Source organism: Diadema antillarum, unplaced genomic scaffold (assembly GCF_040938485.1).
Source record: "Diadema antillarum isolate AM-2024a unplaced genomic scaffold, OU_Dant_1.0 seq00000331_RagTag, whole genome shotgun sequence".
NCBI classification, from domain to species: Eukaryota; Metazoa; Echinodermata; class Echinoidea; order Diadematoida; family Diadematidae; genus Diadema; species Diadema antillarum.
In genome coordinates, this window is record NW_027271348.1 from 1627035 (window position 1) to 1652516 (window position 25482).

A 25482-nucleotide genomic window follows, 5' to 3' on the forward strand; every position below is an offset into this window, starting at 1 on the left:
CGAGAATTGCGCGACAAAAAAGTGACTACGCGTGATTACAGTCAAATATTAAAAGATATAGCCATGACTGCTTTATGTTGTAGACACATAATGAGGAAGACAGATTTAAATGCAACAAATTTCATCCCTTTTCCAAAACCCAACTATCTTAACTTTGCTCCCAGGCTCAGATTTATGTAGCTGTGTCTGGAGTGATAAGTGTACAAATGAAACAGATGATAATCCCTACGGGCTAGTGTTAGCCAACAGAGAAAAAGCACATAAATCGCCAACGCAGAAGGTGGAGCTCAGTTCAGCCGATGACATTCATCACAAAGTCCAGCACCAGCAACCAGAAATATGTTATAATTTTAAGGCCAATCTCCTAACACCGGCTGATTTCAAGCTCGGTTTTATCACCAGTGCTAGTGCTGAGATACACTAGCACCAAACTTGAAATCACCCACTCTATGTGTGGGTGGGGGTACTAAAACAGTCTTTGCATCGCAACTCAAATCACGACCCAAATTATCACAACTATTGGTGGCTGTGTAAATGGGCCTGCTAAGGGTTCAGAAAACTCATACTGTGAACTTGCCGTTGATTACACTGCTGCGAACTGACATCTACACGTACAACAAAGTAAAATGTTTATAACTCTAAGAATCCACACGAATATCTGTGTGATGGCATCTGCTATATACTTGCCTGGAATCATTGCATCATACCCTTCAAAGTCTGCAGGATGTAGGATGGGGCGGCAGTCAGGGAGCTTGAGCATCTCCCGCAGCTCTTTAATGCTGAAGTGGATATTGAGTGGACCACGCCTCCCAACCACATGGACACGCCTCACCTTGCTTTGTTTAAGAGCCCTGACAGCATTTGACGTTATGTCTGTTTTCTGGACAGGAGACATGTTGGGACAATTGATGTTAATGTGGTTCTAAATGAATTCATGCATCCTAATGTCCTCACTCTGAGTAGAGGATTTTTTGACAAAGTTGTCAAAGTTAAGAATGCTATTGGTGATGTGAGTATTTGACAAAACACCCATGTTCATGGACAATGTAATTATTTTCCCTAAATACAATGTATAACTGCTTGCACAGGTATTTTGAGCTCTAAGTCTGTAAACAGGAAATAATCATGTGAGCATGTAGGTTCCTTCATATCTGCGAATAATAAGAGAAAAGGAATTCCCTTTTTCCCACTTCATTTTGATGATTGTGAAGACAGCTATTTGAAAAATGTGTTTATTCTGCTTTTCTGTCGACAGGTACTAAGATGATACAATGTACTATCCAATTGATGTGATAAGTCCACACTAATTTACACAACCATTTCTTGTCAATATTATCACACTGCATACTCTATAATAGCATGATAAAGATTTGTTGATGGAAAATTATTGTAATTGTCAATTGATATTAAAATGAAGAGAATAATGATGGGTTTGTTCTTACATGTTACATGCATGCTGTTTGCGTATGTTACATGTACATGTAATTTACACAGTTGAAGTGAAGCTTTGAGGAAAAATTAAAACAAAGACAAACTGATTTGTTTGCAAAATAATGTCACTCAAGTCCCTAAATCACACCATGGAGTGAGTAGGCCCTTTTCAGGGCCACTTCATACCCAAGAAAGAATATGTGGTGCACCCCATTAAGCCTTCTACCACTCAACATTCTACCGCCACAGAAACCTTCAAAGATTTCATCATGTAGCCTATGTTTTGTGGATACTTGGGTAGTTATTGGCAATTGAGTATTCACACATTATTTTATTTGTCTACTGCTAATTTGATTTTGTATCTATTTGTGTCATTCTAGAAATCTGCTACTGTATCCATACTTACTGATAAGACATCTGCTGGAGTTAAAAGTATTCTTGCGACATCAAGTGCCACATTTCCATGCCCGATGACAACAGCTGTATCAGTATCTAACATAGGGTTTAGCTGTAGACACAAAAGAGACATGAAAAGTATGAGAGAAAAATAGAAAAAGGGTGACAAAAGGTGGACATTTGTGTACTATTTAATCTCTTTTAGATATTTAAAAAGGCACTAAGAAATATGTTTAACATGTAGGATACAAATTTTGTATCAGTTAATGCACTCACACACGCTCCACATCATGGTCTCTGCTTCAATTGATGTGTTAAGATATTAATCACTAAATAGGGGGATGTTATGTTTGCACTTTCTTGTAATTTAAATCGATGCTTTATATTGCAAGACATATGCCTCAGTTGAGTTCCAACAATATATCTCCACTTTCCAGCTTGTGAAGCACACATACGTAGCATTGAATTAGTGCTGAAAACTCTTGAACTGAAATATAAATGGAGACTATTCACCTTCATTTGTCTTCAGGCCTGCAAGTCATTCGGCAGAGATATTTTCTGACCAGTCACTCGTCGGAAGCAAAGTTTATTGTTTCCGGCCACCCACTGAAGTGTATCGGATTGCAGTCTGATGAATCTGACTTGGTTGGTCCACTATCAAGTGAGTGTCAGACATGTCACGCGTGATCCTCATCGGACGATCGTGCCTCATCGGATCACTGCAGGACATGTCTGACACTGACCTGATAGTCGACCAATACAAGTCGGATTTATCGGGCGGCGATCTAATACACTTCAGTGGGTGTCCGGAAGCGATAAACCTTTCTTCCGATGAGTGACCGATGAGAGAAAATCTCTGTGGAATGGGGCTATAGTGGAGTACTGGTCTGTACAAGTACATCATTGTTCACATTTGTTTGAGAATATTGAAGACAACTTGCATTTGTGCCTCACACATACCTCAACGTCTTCTGGCAAGCCATTATACCAGCCAACAAATTTCCTTGCTGAGTAGAGTCCTGGAAGATCCTCTCCAGGTATGTTAAGCAACTTGTCACTTGCTGCACCATAGCTCTGCCAGGATGAAGGAAAGAGAGGGTGTGCTTAATGATTATTATAAAATGGGTTCAAGAATGTAGCCAATAGGAAGCGCTGAAATGAGTCACGTGTGCTTTGGTTACTCAGTCCCATTGCACTGCGTGTTAAATCCTATTGCCGATCGTCTGTGCGCGCGGCGGCTCCTTTGAATTGCATGCATACGCGCTGTCAATCCTGTAAACAACTTCTAGTTCGGACTGCCGGCCGGCCGGCCTTTCTTCCCTTGTGCATAACATGTGTGGCGTAGGTATCATACTACTACACGTACAGTGTACAGTAGACCAAGCGTTGTGGGACCAGACGCATACATGGAGTCACTTTGAAGGGCAAATCCAACGATTTAGCAGGTTAATTCTTACGCCGTTTTCAGAGTATGTTGTCTAGTAGGCCTATATGAGGAGTCTATATCAAGTCTTTAAGGTAAAGGGTGCATATTCTATGTAAAATAAGTAAGTTTTCATGCGGGAACTTAAGTGTCCGGAAACCCAACCCCCCATCATACTTATATGTGCGGGATTTCCGAGTGCGACGTGCGTAAATGTTTGGGACGAACATCTTCGGACGTCTTGACCCACAAAGGTACGTGAAAAATGCTGAAAAATGCTGTTAGTTTTCGAATTTTCGACCCATTTTATAAAACAAATGATGCACAGGATTATTTCGTGGCGTTAGTGGAGGCGTATAGTGCACTTGAGGGTATTTACAATTGTGAAACATGCACGAGGCGAACTAACGCACTCTATCCTGTGCATCATTTGTATAATATCACTCTACCAAGAACTACGGCCACAGTCTGTAAATCGTTGAAAAAGTTTGAAATGGTCTGCTAGATTCAACCAATACAGAATTGAATGCACACTAAATGTGATAATCAAACCGTACACTGCATATAATGTGCAATTTATGCCAGTGGTGTGGTTAGGTTAGAAGTCTCTCCACTTTGGCCTATACATTATGCATCAAAGTATTACATGATACAAAGTATCATTCATAACCTACATCTGTTTGACTGATACCATAAGGTCTACCGATGCATTTTATAGATTCTCTCCTCTGTGTAACATCTAATTGACCTGTTGAGGACAAACTGATTTTGCTATGATACACATTTCCCGTAGACACCTACCCATTCGAGTATACTTGGGACTGGTCTTCAACAGCTTAAGAAACTGAAATAACTCACAGCTCGAATGCAAATAATGATGTTATACAATCTTTGATTTCACCAAAATTAGTCATAATCATTCATCATTTGATTTCAAGGTGAGTCTGAATTAGAAACAAACTGCCAATAGTTTTCAAATGAGAGAGCTACAATAAGGCTCATGTTTGGCATACAAGAGGAACAACATGGACTGTCCCTAAACTCTAGAACAATCAGGTTGTAAAGAGACTTTCTGTTTGTATTAAGGGTATATTCCTCTCTCATTACCTATATGGCAAGCAAGTGCATTCTTTTTTCTTTCTTCTTTACCAAAAGGATATTGTTTTCAAGGTGAATGCATGAAGTAGAGCAGTCATACATCTTTGTGCCATAACATTTGTTAAGCTGCCTGTTTACCCTATTTCCTGTCTTTACAGCTGTATCTGTAAGGCTCCAGATAGTCATTTTCCATATTAAATGATAAATTTGGAAATAGGTACCTTCACTTGATGTGTGTCACATGATAAAGAGAAAAAAGTTTTCGTCTCCAGACCCTTTGTAACCCATTCCTTCTGGGAACCTAGTATTCTAGGTTCCCGTAGTGTTAACTTAATATAGACAGGAACTGGGTATACCAGATTCCCAAAATGTACACAAGTGTGTCTGCATTCAAGGCCTAAATTCATGTTTATTCACATTTTACCGAGTACAAAGATAACTTTTAGTGAAATATTAGAGTTTCTGCTCCAAAAGCTGTTCCATTTCTGCCTCAGAATTGCATGTATTTTTGCGTAATTAAAATTTTCCAACATACAGTAGTAGTGTGCTTATTTTGCAACAAAACTCATTATGAATACATACACACATACACTAGCAATTGATGCTGAGCTCACTAGATTTTGATTTTCACTGACCCCATTTGGGTGCCCTTATAGTGTATTTTATAACAAAAGAATTTGCTCGCTCAGCACACACTCTATTCATATCTCACATCCTCACATCAAATTGATATTTTGCATTGTTTGTTGGCACATGCAGTTGACCACTACTGCTTTCACACAGATGGATTACCAATCTGCCCATCCTTTGTCGATGGGCAAAATGAATCTTGTTTGGGGGGCATTGAAGGTTCTTGGAGAATTGCAGAAGGAATGGGTTAATTAGCACAACACCATGGTAATCACCCTTAGAGTGTGCTGCATCTCAACAACACACTCTCACCTGAACATTGGGGCGCTGTGGCATAGTGGATTTAAGACTCTCGATCGGAGGAGCCGAGTTCAAATCCCGCCCAGTGCTTACGTCCTTGGACAAGATGTTTTTAACCACAATGTCTCTCTCGACCCAGGTGTATAAATGGGTACCTGGCAATGCTAGGTTATTAATAATAGCAGGGCTCTCTGGTAGAGCAGTGGCAACACTGAAGAGGTTACCCTGGGTAAATAAGACCTTATTTTCATTATTGTTATTATATTGTACTTTTTGTACGATATATAAGAATTACTCAGCTAAGTTGATACAATACTTGATATTGATATGAAATTTGAAGAGTGACACTGAGTGGCTGTGTTCATAAGAGATACACTTTTATCTAAGTGAAAATATGACTTGATACCATGAAAAACTAAGATAAAGTGAACATCTAATACCTGCTATTTGGAAGTTAACATTCTCCATGCTTTCCCATGATATATGCTTTGTATATAGGAGGTTCAAGAGAATGGAGTCACAAATGTTATATTTCGTTTGAACCCACAATTGATACCACCACTCAAAAATATTTGAAGCATGTGCCAAACTGGAACTGCCATGCAGATAGGGAGACAATTGACTTGTGTCTCATGGCATAATCCCCAGCTACTTTCTATAAAGGAGGATATGCCTTTGTGATGGTGATTACTTTTTGCCATCCCTATTTATAAAAGATAGATGATATACAAATGCTAAAGACATGGGGATGCGCAAATAGAAACTGGGCAAAAAATGATGAAATACATGATGTTGAGGCTATGTGTCTAAATAGCACCTGTGTAATGTGCATTGGTTCATTTTGCACATATACATGAAAATACCTTTCTTTTACAAATCCCAACATGTAAAACAAAAATAACATTTAGGACACCACGCATTTGCTTGTGCAGCTCCCAAGCTGTAAAATAAACTACCATTAGAAATCAAGAAATTCCCAACTTTAGACTTATTTACAATCAAGACTCAAAAGTAACACATCTTTTCATTTAAAGGACAAGTTCACCTTCATAAACATAAGGCTTGAGAGAATGTAGCAATATTAGTAGAACACATCATTGACAGTTTCAGGAAAATCAGACAATCCGTTCAAAAGTTATGAATTTTTGAAGTTTTTGTGCAGTACCCGCTGGATGAGAAGACTACTGCAGTGTATGAATAACTAAGATGTCACATGCGTACAACAATATAATGAAAATATAAAGAGAATTTCACAAAATTCCATCTTTTGAAAAAAGTACACATTCCCCTGACTCGTTACCGATAAATGTTATGGGTAATATTATTCTCCCTGCCTTTAGAAAGAGGCAAGTCAATTGCTCTTTTATTATGCGAAAAAAGTGAAAATATGTTGAATTTTCTTTTATATTTTCTTTATACTGTTGTACGCATATGACTCACAAGCTGTAGTAGTCTCCTCATCCAGCGGTTCCAACACAAAAATTTTTAAAAATTCATAACTTTTGCATCGATTGTCCAATTTTCCTCAAACTTTCACTGATGTGTTTTACTAATATTGTTGCATTTTTTCAATCCTTATGTTTATGAAAGTGAACTTGTCCTTTAATTGTTCAGTATTGTTAAGCGTAGGCCCTATCAGGAGCTCCTGCAGAGCAGGAGACTATACGTGGCCTGTGCTTTGAATTATTCTTACCTTCCCACAAATGAGATGTGTTGCATTGCTGTAATGCTCTTACAAATAAAGCATCATATTAACTTGCAGGCTATACTCACAAGGACTACTGCACTGTATGCATCAAGAAGTTCCTTGACCTGTACATCTGATCCAATGCTCACCCCACCAATGAAGGAACAGCGTCCTCCTTCTGCCAGAGCAGTAAATTGATTGATGACATTCTGGAAAATGTACAAGTTTTATGATAATGAAGTACAATTTTGATCTGTCCATTTATTGATAATACTAGAGACAACAGCTACTGTATTTATATCTAATCATAAAATTACAAGTAAAAAGGAGGAATTTAGAGTACCAACAGTGCGCAAAATAATTATGAGATGAAACATGATTAGCCAAGAAAACAAAGAAGAGATGACTAGCTAACAAGACCAAAAGGGATGACATTACTCCTGTTAGGGGATTGCTTGTTGTTCCAAAAACGAAGAAATCATGGGGGGGATCGGTCATTTGCACATGTTGGACCTTACCTGTGGAATCAGTTGCCTCAAGCTATCCGTTACATTTCGAATGTTGACTCCTTTAAAGTTGCCCTCAAGACTCATTTGTACGTAACCGTTGTCCAGTAGAATTGTATGTTATGATTTTTTGTTTCCATCGTCATCATTGTGGCATTCATTTTCATGTACACGTTTGCGTAATACTCACTTTTTCTACTACGCCTTGAGCACATTAGTTATGTGGAATTGGTGCATTATAAGTACCCTGTATTATTATTATTATTATTATTATTATTATTATTATTATTATTATTATTATTATTATTATTATTATTATTATTACGCTTTGCCGAGATGTCAGCAGAGTATGTACAAAACAAATATACCATCCTCGAGAGGCTCTAGTTGAAATTATGGATTCAGAGGTGGTAGGAATAGCACTATTTTCTGAGGAGCATAGCCTCAAAGAAAACACAGACTCATGTAACGCAATTTCTGTCACTAAATTAGAGCCCCTCAGGTATGGTGTATTTGTTTTACTACATATTAGGCCGACATCTTAAAAAGCTTGACAGGATTTGTGTCCACCTCCCCCCCCCCCCTTTTTTTTTTTTTGTCTATCGTAATTAAGTGAACAATTTCTCACCTTTACTTCCGGATGATCTGGTGCCACCCCATACCTAACAAGGCCAAATGGGACTGGAAGACGATCAAAGATGTCAATGTGTAATGACTTATCGCCCTGTTGAATGTACAAAGAGGAGGGGGAAAACAAAACAGAACACGATGGTAGAAACACATTCCAGTTTGGTATCCCACCAATGAAGGTGATTTGTTGCACACCTTGACAAATATTTTATTGACTTGTGATGTTCAATTATCTATCACACTAGGAGAAAGACTCTTTGGCTCCTTAATATTCTTTGATTAACATTTTATGGACTTTGTGACTGGAGAGTGTATGCTTCTGAAAAGCAAAGCAGAACAAAAATATATAAATCCTGCATTACTAGAACTGTTTCGTTCAATGCACTCTTAATCAAAGAGTAAAAAAAAAAAAAGAATAATTCTTACAGTTAAGCAACACCAACATCTTACACTGGCTTACAACAGATAGCAAGCAAGGATACTTGTATTGCACTTTTGTCAAACCGGCCTGATTTACCAAAAGACACTCATCTAAACAAAACATATTCTTTAATTAAATAATATGGACCTTGAGTATGCAGCTTGTATCAGAGCTACCAAGTCTCACGCATTCTGCGTGAGACTCAAGCATTTAGGGTCGTCTCACGAACTCACGCATGGCACCCATTTTTCTCACGCATTGGGTGAAGTCTACAACTTGGGCCTATTAATAATGAGCATAGCTCAAAGGATTAAAGTGATAGTTGCAATTGAATGTATATTTCCCTTTTGTCTTTCAAAATAAGTAAAAAATAGTCACTTAAGTATGCACCTGATCGCACCATTAAGAGCTAAAATTTGAAAAAGCTCCCTACTAACTCCTCCCACACCCTCGTTCGCGCGCATGTGCGCGCGCCAAGACGTTGAGTCATGAAAATCTCACTCATAAATTTTTTTTGAACTTGGCATCCCTGCTTGTATGGCTTACAGAAAGGACTCAATGTTAATAATGGTAGTTATAGAAAAGGAGTTCTTCAAACTTCTAATGAAGGGTTGCAACAATGTTGAAAATGCCAAGTCCTATTGCATTTCATGCTCAATCTGCAGACTAAATAGTTTTCTATCAGTGTATAAATGATGGGGCTTCATAGTTTCATATGTACTTCAATATTACAATTACTACTGCTGCTGCTACTACTACTACAGCTCCATGTACATGTACTACTACTAGCTGTACTGATAAATGACAATGACAACAAAAAAGTGAATCAATAAATAGATACAGTTGAACCTCTCTTATCCGGCCTCCCTTTATCCAGATCTCTCTATTATACGGACGCAATCTCGCCGTGATTTTTTAAAAATAATTACAGGAGGAAAGGGGGATTCCCAACTCCTCGAGAACTCCTACACAAACACACATGAATTACATATTTCCTTCCAAATTGCTTACCTTCAGACATTTTAACATCCCCAAACACCCCCAAATCATCGCAAGAACATGGACAGATTATGCGCTCGAGTCCTCTCATATCGCATTGCCACATATAGGTCCATACACAGCCGTCGATATGACTAGATAGACATGCATTGTTTCGAGTCATTGGCTGAGCAACGAATGATATTGAACACTCAAAAATTGTTCACACACAGTACACACACAAAGAGAGAGAGGGAGACCATCTAACAATGGCGACCTACAGTCAACTTTGCCGAGCCGTGATGATCGAATTTTGAAGCATAGTTTCGTCGACTCGTACTGTTTATTTTCAAGATCTACTTGATACATTTCTTAATAATTATTTAGGTAAATCATCCCAAGAATTTATAAAAGAAAATGATTTCATTCTTGCAAACACGAACCTCTATTTTGGGGTCTGTTACTGAGTGTAACAATGAAAAAAAAAGGTTGCAGTATACACATTACTACATGTGGTATGGAGGTGTATCCTATTACCGAACGATTTTTGTTTTATTGCTCCAAACGGGCAACATTATGCAATAATTCAGCCAAAAATATCCTTATAGATAATTGAAATGCTGATAATAGCTGTAACGAAAATACTTGAAAAATAAGCGAACTTCTAGAAAAAATCCGTGTTTCAAATAACCCTTCCACAAAAGTTGTTTCTATTTACCGACGCAAATCGTATTTTATTACCGAACATGCGCCCTCTGTATGGGGAAAATTGTACATTGTATTTTCGGTCAATGTTTATTAACGCAGGACAACGAACATCGAAATTCTAGCAATTGTTACGTAAATTTGAGGTAAATTACATTTTGTTTTGTTTTTTGCTGCAGTTTAGCAATTTTCGGCACTGGCTTCCCCTGTGAGATAACAGCGCGTAGTGCAATGAATGCGTATTCGAGATGTTGCACGCGCTCCATTGACAAAGTACGCGTTCGGTAATTAGGATACCGTTCGGTAATAGGATACCTGACTATACTGCAATGGGCTACATCAGTACATGTGTATGTATGTACCGTAAAGTTCCGTGTATAAGACGCACCCGTGTATAAGATGCACCCCTACTTTCGGACCTAAAATTAAAAAAAAAAAAAAAAAACACGAAAATTTCCACGCAAATATTGCGAGTGTCATACATATTATTTCAGCTCAAAATTTCCCTAGAATGCAGCATGTATTTGCTCTATTTTTCGTTTCCTTTTATATTTTCTTTTAACGGTATTCATCGGACATCGGCAAAATATGGAAGACGCAAAATGCGAGACTTGTCTCGGTACTACTCACTTGCTATTGTTTCGCCTTTCAATCGTGGTACATGTGTCATGCATATCATACTCATGAGTGTACAGTACGATCTTTGCTGTCATACATAGCAGAGGGTGTCTCGCATATTGACCCATGTCAGACTGGAAGGTTCATTACGAAAAATAAGAAAAACATCAACAAGTGTAGCAGAGGGATCATACGGCAAGACGTACGGTGCGTACGGTAATTACACTCATGCACTGTTACCAGTAACATGTGTGTCTCTTGTACCATGCTTGTATGCACAGTGCTAGCCTTTTGCAAAAGGCAGCTCGCTATAATTTCAGCACACGCACACAGAGAGTATTGGACTTGCACACACAGCGCACAACGGGCAAGCGCGCTTCGATCCGATCGCTGTGTGCATGCGAGTCCATTGCAGGAGCCTCTCTGCAGCTGCTGCCTTTGCCAAAGACTTGCTAGCTAGCTAGCTACAGTGTAGCTATGCTATCCTAGCTGGCCTCATGAAATGAAGAGCAAACGAACGACATGGATATGCATGCATGCTTCACGCATCGTTCATATTTACGGTGACATAGTGTCGATCCTACTCCGTATTTTACAGCTTTTGTCTATGGCCATATTGATACTAGTACATTGATAAGTTTTACGGTATCGGTAATTTAGTAATGATACCTGTACATCGCGTATTCCAGCTACTAGGTTGGCTGTTGGTAGCTTGGTAGACTGACATCGGTAGCATACAGTAGTGCTGTTACAGCGTTGTCTATGGCCAGATTGATACATCGTTACTGCACAAGGCCAATGTAAGTTTATCTCGTAATACATTTGCAGCTTTTGTGTATGTCCAGATTGAAAGATCGCTCATTTATCCGTAAGTTTTAGTGATTGCTTACCTTCCAAACGTCGATGGGCATACATGGCCCCAAGTTGGCCTTATAAAATTGGGTGTACATGACAGATTTTTTTCCGTGATTCGACTGTACCCGTGTATACGACGCACCCCCGATTTTCAACGTTTTCCGACGAAAAAATAGTGCGTCTTATACACGGAACTTTACGGTACATGTACATGTATAAAGCATCGAGTCTCCCATATCCGGCCAAATCCCTTATCCGGATGAGCCCCGGTCCCGACTTGTCCGGATACGAGAGGTTCAACTGTAAATAAAATTCTCAGCAAGGCATAGTGTGGATATTCCTTAATGAACCAGACGTATGGACTAGTTGTACCTTAAATCACATTGAGATCATTGACAAACCTTGAGTAAAGCCTGAGCTGTGTAGAACCCTGCTGGTCCACTGCCAATGATGCACATTCTGGGTGTGCTGGAATCTGTGGAAAGGAGCGTTTGCACATGTTGCTTCTGAAGGCAAGCTCGGCATATGAATTTACCAGAGAAGAGTCGCCCTGTTATCCTCAACATCTTCGTCTGTGTGTGCAAAAGTACATATAATACATTAATGGTTGGTGACTAGTTCACCTCTATCATATCAAGTTCTGTCTCCAAACCATATATATATGTCATGGTGTAGTCAAAAGTGCAACAAAAAAAGTGAGACTCACACAAGGTGACATGTGTGTGTGTGTGTGTTTTGGGGGGGGGGGGGGGGGGGGGAGACCCAGAGCTGAGAGAGAGAGAGAGAGAGAGAGAGTTGTGAATTTGCCAAATGGATACCACTGGGTTGACAGCTAGCAAAAAGGCAACAAATTTGAAATGAGTAATAACACCCAGCAGCTGTCAAAGGATGACCACTTGCTGGGGATAAAATCATGGACATTCTCTCTTCTTTGTAAATTAAGATTTGAGACTACCAGTAATTCTTTGATATAAAAGAAGAGTCACTCCTCCAGTACACAATCATGAAAGGGTGAATAACCATTTTGGTAAGAAGTTTTGTAACTCATCTTAAATTATCAACTCCTCTTACTAAGATAACTTCTTCAATATTTCAATGTAGTTCATAACCATGTACTATATAGGCCAGAGTAGCAAAGAACTAAAATAGGGGAGAGCAAAACAGTGATGTACACATGTACAGCCTGTACCGTATGTCCCCCAAAAAATTATAACGGGGCCCTCCGCAATGATATCTTTATAAATAGTGAATCAATCTAAACACAAATTCACGGTATGAAACTATAACTCATTGCCCACATCTTACAGAAAAGTCCATTCAATTTGCTTCAGTGGTCAAAGAGAAATGAGGAATTTTGTAGAGGATGTCGGGAATCTCTTCCGTCCAAATTCTGTCTATTATTCACACACAAGAGCATTGAATTGCTAAAATTGGAAGAATCAGACTCATGACATGCTTCACAACAATCCACATTTCTCTGTGACTGCTTAACCAAATTGAATGGGGTTTTCTGCAAAATAGAGCTAAGATGTTATGTTTTAAGACCCTGAAGTAGCACTTAGACAGGTCGATCATATTGGGTGTTATCAATTCAAAAATCTAATTGTAATTTTTGGGGCGACTTACTGCAGCATGTCCCAAAAAAATTACAATCAGATTTTCGCATTGATAACACCCAATATGATTAATTCTGTTAAATGCTACTTCAGGGTCTTAAAATACAACATTTTAGCTCTATTTTGCAGAAAACCCTATTTAATTTGGTTAAGCAGTCACAGAGAAATGTGGATTGTTGTAAAGCATGTCATGAGTCTGATTCTTCCAATTTTAGCAATTCAATGTTCTTGTGTGTGAATAACAGACAGAATTTGGACAGAAGAGATTCCCGACATCCTCTACAAAATTCCTCATTTCTCTTTGACCACTGAAGCAAATCGAATGGGGTTTTCTGTAAGATGTGGGCATTGAGTTATAGTTTGATACCCTGAATTTGTATTTAGATTGATTCACTATTTTTAAAGATATCATTGCGGAGGGCCCGTTGTAATTTTTTTTGGGGGGACATACTGTACCAGGTACATGTGTAGGTGGCTAGAATTAATGATATTCGTACATCTCCATACTAAATTTGAATAAAGTTTGTTAAAAACATAACAAGTGTTGTTAACACAAAAGTGATGTGGTGGCGGGAGTGGTGTAACAGTGCTTAATCAAAAGTATCCTCCAGTACATACACATGGGGATACAACTACAGTCAAACCTGCCTTAGTAGCCACCTGTCATGTACAGCCACTTACAATAAAATTCCCCAAACAAAAAAGCCATATCAACAACTGTGTCCATAACAGCCACCTGTCTATAATGGCACTTTTTTTCGTCCCCCTTGGGTGATTGCTATAACATAGACAGGTTTGACTGTACAATGTATTTCATATTAAATAGGGACCTACATTTAAAATACTGGTCAGCAAATTGTCAAAGTGCAAGGAAGGTTTCCAACCAAACCAGGACCAAGAGACTGAACAAACATATTCCAACACATCTCAGAAACTACACAACCTCATTGACCTGCTGAATCATTGCAATTTTTGGAATTTTCTGCATCTTTATTGCCATATATTTATTCCCATCGTGCAAATATATAATTTGGCAAACCGTAACCTAACATCCCAACATACCTGGCTGAGAAGGGTACAGCATATTGTGTGATACCACCTCATTTCCTTCAGTTGAAAAGTTAAACACTGCTATCAATGCAACCAAATTTTACCGATCAGCGATAACGATCCCACAATGCCAATTCCTTCCTGTCACAACATGTTTAACGTAATATTACAATAATTAATGACAATTCATTTTTTACGAATTTTCTAAAATGTTACTGGGTATCATAATTTTGGACAGTAATTCAGAAATCTACGTTGAGACCATTTCAATCCATAAAGTTGGCCCACGATTACTCATGCCTGTTTGAACACTGATAATGCACAGTGCAGTGGTACTGGTAATGGCACTGGTACTACTGCTGAGCTGCACATGCATGCATTGCCTATTACTGCCACTTCAGTGGCAGGACATTAACATTACCATAATCAGAGAAAGAGAAAGAAATAAGTCACGAGATTTATTCAAGGATGTATTGCTATTTGCATTCATTTACTATTATTGTGTGTGTGTGTGTGTTTTTTTTTTTATGGGAATAACACAATGAAATCTCCTTGCACAAAGTGTCAAAAAAAAAAAGCTTTCACTCATTTTTTGTTTACCAGCAGTCAAGACTTCTGGCATTATCATGAAATAGTCCACCACTCCATTCACCGCCATTCATTTTGTCATAGCTGGGGACTGCTTTCAACCTCCATAGACTTTGCACATAGTGGAGACGCACACGCAGAACAAGAGGGGACCGCGCGATATCACCATTTGGCCAGACTCAGAGACTCCAACCCCAAGCACCTTTTGATCTGGAGATTCTCCCGCCTGAAACCCCTAGCAAACGGGAGACCCAAGTTTATGTGTGCGAAGCGCGAAGTTCCTAGGGTTATAGATGCTCTCTGGTGCTATCTAAGGCTTATTTTTGCAACATGCGATAGCAATAAGTAAGAAATCCTTTCCAACGGGTGACATTGAGCCAGGGCGGGAGAAATTAAATCTCAAACGGGAGAACGGGAGATTTCGCAAAAATGGGTTTTCGGCGAGAGATCTCCCGTCGAAAACGGGAGAGTTGGAGTCTCTGCAGACTTCTTACGCATTATCACTGACTGTGAATGGAATAATCTCCCGGATTATGTGGTAAACAGCACATCACTCAACTCTTTCAAATCTAACTTGGAGAAAGCATGGAAGACAAAAAAGGACGAATACAACCCTGAGCAGCAATTTTCATGCCCATGGCATATGGCCATGTTCTCAATGAACCGCACAGCACAAATACAAACGTACACACGACACACACACAAACAAACATAGACTCCTACAGCAGTAGTTGTAGAGTAGACTAGTAGTACCGGTACAGTAGTTGGGCCTGACATTCCGATTTTATCATCTCTCCGCATGAGGGAGTTTCAAGGTGCATTACTACAGTCATTAGCCATTGCCAAATTGCAATGTAGACCACCTAGACTCTATAAGACGCTATGGGCCTATCAGCCCTATGTAATGTAGTTTTATTTCGGCAACTGAGCTGTGCGGACGTGCCTCCGGTGGGCTCCGAGATTTTGAGTTTTTGAATCTAAATTCTTACTTTGAAATGCCGATTTGGGGGAGTTTTTTTTACTTCCCTACTTTGTTTTCTGATTATAGGGGAAGAGTAGTTATTCTGGTTTGGTATTTTCGATCACTAAAACGTTTTTTTACTGCTTGGTAAATTTGGAGATTCGCGGATGTCATGCCTCGTGACTCGTCCATGCGTTGTACGCTTACGCTACGCACGGAGCCAGCGGGTACGGGTGCATGCCGCGTACATGCCAGGCAAGCCAAGTCATCGGAGGTAGCGGCACACACAGACACAAAGAACCAGTACTAGCTGCGTGCAGTGTACGCAGCTTCTATCGACCGTGCTTGCACGCATACAGTGCAGTATGGAAGAGAGCGACGTCATTCAAGATGGCGGCCAAGGCGCGGGAATTTTGCCAGGTACAGCAAGTTCGGGAAGAGCAACCAGGCTTCCTTCATCCCAAAACACTGCAAATAAAAAGCGGAGAGGGAGACCAAGGAAAACCAAGACTGGATATGGTGCACCCGGAGTGGAAGGATCACAATTACAGCAGCAAGAGACTGATTCACAAGGTGATACAGACAAAGATACTGATCCAGTTCTAGAGGTATGGTGTTGCAAATCTTGTAACTTGGAATTTTGCAGTGAAGATGATCAACTCATGCAGTGTGAGAGATGTGAAGGTGCTACTTGCATTAAATGCTTAGGTATGGGCACCTCAGTATACGAGATGCTAAAAACTAGACAAGATGTGCATTGGTACTGTTCTTCGTGTGACAAACAGGCCATGACAGTTATCAGGGCTGACTGGGAAATTGAGGAAAGATGCGCAGCCTACCTCAAAGGTCTAAATGATAAACTTGATGAAATGCAGGCTACTGTCGATAAGAAAGCTGACAAAGCAGTTACGGATAATCTGGCTGCTGATGTGATCGCTACTAAAACAAGAGACCCGCGGGTCTAGCGCTCACCTGAGTATCGCAAGTTCACCTTTCACGCAGTCACTAATCTAAATTATTCACAGCTCTACCAAAATTTGACGAGGCATTCTCAAGTGGAAGATGAAAATGTACAATAAGGGCCCAATTTTTTCAAGATTCCTTAATTTGGGGGAATTGGGGCCCCCTGGGGCCCTCTGGGTGGGGCATGGTGCCCAGTTTGATAAATTGAGATCCTGACCACCTAGGGATGCTACCTGCCAAGTTTGACAAAAATCCATCATGAGGTTTTCAGGAAGAAGATGAAAATGTACAATTCAGGCCCCCATTTGGACCCTTCCAACCACCCCCCTCCCCCTACCCCCAAGAGGGGCACCCCTGGATCTCCTATGAACAAACTTGAAACTACAGTCATTAATGTACTCACTCATAGTATTATCTCAGCTCTATAACTTCTGATTCTAGAGAAGATTTTTAAAGATTCCTTCATTTGGGGGGTTTGGGCCCCCTGGGGGCCCCTTGGGCGGGGCATGGTGCCCATTTTAACAAATTGAGATCCTAACCCCCTAGGAATGCTACCTGCCAAGTTTGGTGAAAATGGGTCATGGGGTTCTCAAGAAGAAGATAAAAATGTACAATTTAGGCCCCATTAGGACCCCTCCTCACCCCCCCCCCCCCCCCCCCCCCCCCCCCCCCCCCCGGGTCCCAAGGGGGGCACCCCTGATTCTGCCATGAACAAACTTGAAACTACAGTCATCAATGTGCTAACTCATAGTATTAACCTAGCTCTATCACTTCTGGTTCTAGAGAAGAAGGTTTTTGCGGATTCCTTAATTTTGGGGGGTTTGGGCCCCCTGGGGGCCCCCTGGGTGGGTCATGGTGCCCATTTTAATAAATGGAGTTCCTAACCCCCTAGGGATGCTACCTGCCAAGTTTGGTGAAAATGGGTCATGGAGTTCTCAAGAAGAAGATGAAAATGTACAATTTAGGCCCCATTAGAACCCTTCCCCACCCCCCTCCCCTGGGTCCCATGGGGGGCACCCCTGATTCTGCCATGAACAAACTTGAAACTACAGTCATCAATGTACTAACTCATAGTATTAACTTCGCTCTATCACTTCTGGTTCTAGAGAAGAAGATTTTTACAGATTCCTTAATTTTGGGGGGTTTGGGCCCCCCTGGGGGCCCCCTGGGTGGGGCATGGTGCCCATTTTAACAAATTGAGTTCCTAACCCCCTATGGATGCTACCTGCCAAGTTTGATGAAAATCGGTCATGGGGTTTTCAAGAAGAAGATGAAAATGTAAAAAGTTTACGCACGACGCACGACGGACGACGGACGACGGACGACGGACGACGGACGACGGACGCCGGACGAAGGGCGATCGCAATAGCTCACTTGAGCCTTTGGCTCAGGTGAGCTAAAAACTAGTTGAAGGGGCAAATGCTGATATCGCAAAGCTTTCCGATAGAATTGAGTTGGTGCACAAAGAGTCTGTGGAGATAGAGAAACGCAAGAAAAATGTCATCATTAAAGGGTTACCGGAAGACTTGCCATCTAGCTTTCCTCCACTCCATAGCGAGAGTCACGTAGATGTTAGACCAAATGAATACAGCAGCAAAATGAGATCACAAGATGAGATGGCATGTATTCAACTGTTTAACAGCAAAGGCATTGATGCCACTCCTAAATCAGTCCACAGGCTTGGTAAAAAGAAGAGCGATGGAAAACCAAGACCAATTAAGGTAGTGCTGCTTAAGGAAGAGGACAAAAAGCGCATTCTCAGGAATGGACCACATGTGAGAAATGTCGACTCAGATAAAGTCAGTTTCGATCGAGGCAAAGTTTTCATTTGTCCAGATCTGACCATCTTGCAGAGGGAGGAAGACCTCAAACTCAGAAAGGAACTTAGAAAGAAAAGAGAGTCTGACCCAAACTGGAAAATAAAAGGAAACAAACTTTTTTTACAGACTCGACAGCAAAGTCCGTTTCCTCCTTCAAGTCTAGGGAGGGAACAGGAATAGAATCTTCAAGTTTTATTGGAATTTCAGCACAGCACTCGAGCACTAAGTTTTGTTGTTCATCAGGAAAGCATGAAAGTACATGTTCTCAGGAAAAGCAATCCTCTTCACCAAGCACACGCACTACTTATATAAAAAGAGGGAAAGAATTTAACCCTCTGAAGATTGTACATATGAATGCCTTTAGCATTAAAAACAAGTATGTTGAGTTGAAAGATTATCTATATGAAAACGACATTGATATCTGTGCTATAACTGAAACATGGCTGGATAGCTCTGTAAGCAGTTGTGAATTTACCCCAGAGGATTATGTTTGTTTTCGACAAGATCGTGATTTTGATTTCTATGCCGAAGGAACATATTCTGAGCTAGCCAGAGGAGGAGCTCTCCTCCTGATTAGAAGGAACCTGAATCCTTCTCTCCACCCTAACGGAGATGCCAGAGCCGAGCTGGTATAGTGTATGGTCCACCCTAACCCCACAACAGAAATTTTGGTCAGTGTAGTTTACAGACCTGAACGGGGAGGAGAACACAACTTGGAGGTTATTTGCAACTCTATATCATGTATTGACACTGACAATGTAGTTCTAGTTGGAGATTTCAACTTCAGGGATATTGATTGGGACTCCCATGAAGCACACACTTCTCTGTCTACCAAATTCCTCACATGCATTGAAGAAAATATGCTGTTTCAACTGGTCAAGGAGCCTACCAGAGGAGCAAATATTTTAGACTTAGCATTTACAGGAAACCCTGATATCGTACATGCTGTGACAGTTGGAGATAAACTAGGTGCAAGCGATCACAACAGTGTGTTAATTGAGTTACGGATTCCCACCCCAAGAATCGCTTTGTCTGAACGTAAGATCTATTTATACTCACAAGGAGACTATGAAGGCCTTGCGGCTGAAGTGCGATCTACGGATTGGGAGAAAACTTTTGCTAACAAGAATCTGGATGAGAAATGGGATACTTTTAAAGAGAAATACAACCAGTTGGTAGACAAGTTCATCCCAGCCAAAACAGTTAAATGTGGAAAACGTCATAAGCCACCATGGACTCAATTCAAATCTGTACGGAAAGCCAAGAAGCAAAAAAGAAAAGCGACGGTGAAAGCAAGGAAATCAGGTCTGAAGGTTCATCAGGAACAGTATTCTCAGGCCAAAATCCACACTGAAGAAGTCGTAAAAAAAGCCAAACTGGATTATGAGGATAGACTGATCGACCAGATTAAAGATGAACCCAAGAAGTTTTTCAATTATGCTAGACATTTTACTAGATCGTCCGCCACAGTAGAAGTTTTAGAGCATGACGGAAACAAAATAACTGAGGATCAAGCCAAAGCTGAAATTTTAAATGACTTTTTTGTTAGCGTTCTTACACCTGAATCAGTGGAGCAGCCAACAAATATTCCATGCTCAGAGTTGCATCCAGAGTCAGAACACATTATGTATGATATTGACATTACAATTGACATTGTAAGAGAGAAACTTTCCAAGCTTCACAGCAACAAGGCTTGTGGTCCTGACTGTATTCATGTGAACGTTTTACGCAATGTTATGGATTTTGATAAACCCCTGTGTATGCTGTTTACCCAGTCATTGCAGTCCGGTCAAGTTCCACAGGATTGGAAAGATGCTAATATTACCCCTCTTTTCAAGAAAGGTTCTCGTGTAAACCCGAACAATTACCGTCCAGTGTCTTTAACCAGCCAAGTCGTCAAGGTGCTCGAGAGAATCATGTACGATCAGTTAATGGAGCATGCAGTGGTTAACAATTTGATAACAGGGCAAGTCCAAGATAAGGTCCCCTCAGAAGGCAAAATTTCATCTTTGCTCAATATTGACATGTTTGGTATCATTTTGAAGCTTATGAGTTAACGTTTTGATTTCCATGGACGAAAAAATTATATTACGTAAATTTATGCAAATTTCAAGGGCTTCATTTGCATAAATGTGAAACACAGCGTTACGTATGGGACATTTATAAAAATTCATATTAATTCAAAGGAAAGCAAATGATATTTGATTATTATGTGGACATAAGAAGTTCATCAAATAGTTTACCTTGGTATGAAAATTTAGGGATTATGCAAATGATTATGCATATTAGCTCGTGTCCTATCATGAGACGTCCCATACGTAACAAATTGAGGTCATTTTTTTAGGTTTATTCTGAAATTGCTAAGGTTATATTAATGCCCTTTTGGAAAGTTCTAATTTATTGTTTAGAGAAATTAAATACCATAGAAAAAAGAAAAAACAGTAAAAGGAATATTTTTTATTAGGCATTGAAATAATGTTACGTATGGGACAAATGCGTTACGTATGGGACATCCTCATACATAATGCATGTGAATGCATGTAGCTAGCTGGGAAGGTCTCTCAGTACACAAATGGTCAATCATCCTGAAGAAAGCATCCCAACATTATAGGTACTTTTTGAGTTATAGACACTTTAAACAATACATGTACTTGACTGAACAATTTTCAGAAAGGGGGAGGGGAAAATGGCAAAATACACAATGAAAAATCAGCATTAAAGGGATGATATAGTTTTTTGTAGAAATGGGGATTCAGTTTTCAACATTTAATGAGATGATTGGAAACCAATAATATGAATTACTAAAGAGCATACAATCCTAAGACTAGAGGAATTCAAAGTTTAGTGATTGAGATCCAATTTGAAATGGTTGTGATATAAATATTTAAAAAAAATATAAAGTAAAATGATTTTTTTTAAATTGCAAGTGATACACAAATTGTCCTTATTCAGGTTTCAATAATAGCCATGACAAAATTCATGGGTATACATACTGAGGTGTGACTCGAATCAATGACCTGACTGCTAGACAGACATCATATATCTACTCGATCACTGGGGTTTCACGCAGCAGGTATTGCTTATTTATAAAAATTAATATTTCTTGTGTCAAGTTGTTTTTTATTGAAACAAAATGGCAAACTGCCCTTCATCAATGGAAGTAAACACTTTAAACTATTCAATTTTTCAGTAGTAACTATCCTGATAAAAATAGGGCATACATACTCAGGTTGGTCATAAAAATATAGAATATGATTAAATATGATTATGATGGTAAATATTTGGGGAATATTGTTCCCTTGTCTATCTGGATCAGTATTTGAGTAGTTTTAACTGATTCCATTTCAATAATTATGCAAAAATTTGTTTATGGGTATTTTACAAAATTATTTTGCAAAATACCCATAAACATGTCTCTCCACACACTAAACGCATGGGGGACAAAGAGCATGCATACTCAGGTTGGTCGTAAAAATATAAAAATATGATTGAATATGATTAGGATGGTGAATATTTGGGGAATATTGTTTCCTTGACAATCTGGATCAGTATTTGAGTAGTTTCAACTGATTTTACTTCAATAATTATGCAAAATACCCATAAACACGGTTCTTCACACACTAAATGAATGGGGGACAAACTGTCCCATATGTAACTGTCCCATACGTAACACGTCATGTCTGTCTTTAATTAGAACCTGTAATTAGAGCTTTTTACCTAATGACACGAAACTTACCTGTGATAATCTTGAGTGTTGTGACTTTCATCACAGTGAGTTACAAGTTGTAGAATGAAATACTTTCAGAGAGTTTTGAGGTTGAAAAAAATGTTCAAAAAAAACAAAATTTTTCTGGTCCCATACGTAACGGCACATATTTTCTCTTCTAGAATATAATTGTGAAGGTCATTTTTCTCCATTTTTTGCATGATTATACTTCTCCTAGATATCAATCACCATGATAAAGTTTAATATGATCAAAAGCCATTAACACTATTTTTCAGGTCATAAAAGTCTCTGAATGTCCCATACGTAACGCGCGTGTTATCGTGGACTTGCCCAACATATCACCAACACGGCTTTCAGTAGGTGTTTGTGTGTCTTCCAGCTTTTGGAGTGCCTTTTTGACTGGACTCAAGCATATGATGACAAAGTAGGAGTCGACATTATTTATTTAGATTTTCAGAAAGCATTTGACACTGTCCCCCACAAGTCACTTCTCTACAAGCTTTAAAAGCATCTCGGAGTACGTGGTCATGTTTTAGCCTGGATAGAATCCTTTCTAAGTCGGCGAAGACAGAGAGTTGTCCTTAGAAATGGTGTTTCAACTTGGAAGAATGTGACAAGCGGAGTTCCGCAAGGGTCTATAATAGGCCCTTTGCTGTTCTTGTTTTACGTCAATGACATTCCAGACACCGTCTCATCCACTGCCAAGATGTTTGCTGACGACACTCAAGTTTATAGGAAGATTCTCACTAAATCAGATTGCGACTCTCTTCAAAATGACCTCAATGAACTGGCAGCGTGGTCCAAACGCTGGTTGCTTGACTTCAATGCCGAGAAATGTGTTGTTTTACGCATACATGCAGCTTTGGATTATCAGTACTCCCTTAATGGCATCTAGACTTCTACCTACAAGAAGTGTCTAGCCAAAAAGATCTGGGTGTTACTGTAAACAACATTCTCACTCCAGTAAATCATATCCAACAGATAGTCACAAAAGCAAATCAGAAGATTGCCATGTTTCGACGCTGTTTTACAGGATTCAGTGGAGTTAAAGTCACCACATTCTACCAATCTATAGTGAGACCAGCATTGGAATATGCATCCACAGTTTAGAGTCCTTTTACAAAGAAAGACATTGAAGCACTGGAGAAGGTGCAGACAAGATGCTTACGTTTATGTAACGACAAAATATCAGACTGGAACCTCCTCAGGGGAGAAGAATCAAGACCGATCTGATAGATACCTACATTAAGCTTCTAAATGGCCATTACAAAACCAAGCCAGATATTTTCTTCTCTACCCCACCTAAAACACTAAGAGGTCACTCTTACAAGTTGTATCATAGACGCTACAAAACCCGACTTGCGTGGTTGCTGGCCACTTCTACTGAAATAGAGTGGTCAAGCCGTGGAACTCCCTCCCAGAGCACGTTGTGTCTGCACCCACTGTGGCATCCTTCAAGAATAGACTGAGAGCCCTTCCCACAGGAATAGAGGGCTAATCAACCAAGTATCCAAGTAAGTATCAAGTATAGAGTAGTATCCAAAAGTATGTAAAATATGCCAACTACGGTAGAATTTTATATGTGATGGCAATTGGTTAATTGGGCACTGTACGGCCCTTGTGATTTCTTCACCGGTCAGATGTCAGAAAAAGTAGATTATTAAATTATAAATATAAAACGTGACAAAGATATAGATCTAGATCTAGATCTACACACAGTGAGTCAGTGTAGGAGATCTATAAATTTAAGTAACGTGTACCTTCGATAAACACAGACATAGACCTAAATACATGGGACTGACACTCATCAGAGATAGCAGCTGGCGCTCCACACCAGTGCACCAGTGCCACAGGGCAGAGGGGGCTAAGCTGGATTCTACAGCTTCAACAGCATTCGGAAGAAAGATGTACAAATTCCGTAGTATATGCACAACACAATATAACATCAAAGCGCTGGCAATGGAAGATCAGTCTCACCTTATTGTAATCAGTGACAGGATAATCATAAGACTCGACGGTCACTGCGCAAGTATGCACTGGCCACTGCATGCCACTGTGCTGCTGATCATATATCACTACACGCACAAAATGCATTGCTATTGCGTAACCCTGCTTTTGCTTCCTGCAGCGCAACAACTAGTCTGGCTTCCAGACCCTCTGCCCATACAATTTCGCTATTCAGGATATTGACGAAAACCAGACTACGTAACAACATACTGCCTCGGATCACCTCCCTTCTCGCTCGGATCGGGGATCGAGCTTCCTGCCTAATTTATTTCAGACCCTGGGAAGTCCCCGAATGTTTTTTTGTTTTTTTTTTCCCCAAAGCAGGCGCTAGGAGGTGCAGTGCCGTATCACAGCTGAGACGTGGGATTAAATGATACAAACATAGGCAAACTCTACTGGAATCATGCGTGCTGTTGCTCGATACTATTAAAAGCAGTTATTATTATTACATAATTATATGCATGATTTTATTCAGCCAAAAAATGTGACAATAACAGTTACATAACGCACATTCACATGGAAATGACACAGTTGACGTATACGAGTGACACAATGTATAAACAGGGAAGCAACACATGGGCTACAGGACTCGAGATCACAGAAGTAATTAATTTACTGTTGCCCTTAGTCTCTCTTGTTGATCCTGTCTCCCAAAATATCGGATTCTCGCACACTAAATGGACATTTTTATCAAGACTTCATTGTGTCGACAGTGTGCTGGTCATTCACTTGGGTCTACGACACGGTGGAAAGGTGTGACTATGGACCCGTAACCAACATAATTTGAGTAGAACCACACCACACATCAGGCCAAAATCGGGTCAAAATCATGTACACTCACTGGTATCCCTGCTTCACCTGCAGCATGCTGCTCCAAGGTGGCCGTCTGAATCATTTCAAACTCTGAGAAACCTTCCTTTCTCTTTTTTTCTCCTCCTCCTTCTTCTATTTCTTCTTCTTTTCTTCTTCTTCTTCTTCTTCTTCTTCTTCTTCTTCTTCTTCTTTTCTCCCCTATTAAATGCAGCAATTGAACACGAGTTGACGTTTGCGGATTGATTGTAGGTGACACAAC

General features: G+C 39.9%; 1 protein-coding gene across 1 annotated transcript; it reads right to left on the reverse strand.

The window, feature by feature from the left end:
- Positions 1–225: 225 nt before the first annotated feature.
- Positions 226–24443, reverse strand: LOC139730737 (NADPH:adrenodoxin oxidoreductase, mitochondrial-like). The gene is made up of 8 exons (XM_071641601.1): positions 24381–24443; positions 12080–12250; positions 8100–8195; positions 7052–7174; positions 2788–2901; positions 1838–1939; positions 708–880; positions 226–232 (listed from the first exon to the last, which is right to left on the reverse strand). Exons 2-8 carry the CDS (start codon positions 12242–12244, stop codon positions 226–228), a joined length of 780 nt encoding a protein of 259 aa, XP_071497702.1. The 5' UTR covers positions 12245–12250; positions 24381–24443.
- Between the last annotated feature and the right edge of the window lie 1039 nt (positions 24444–25482).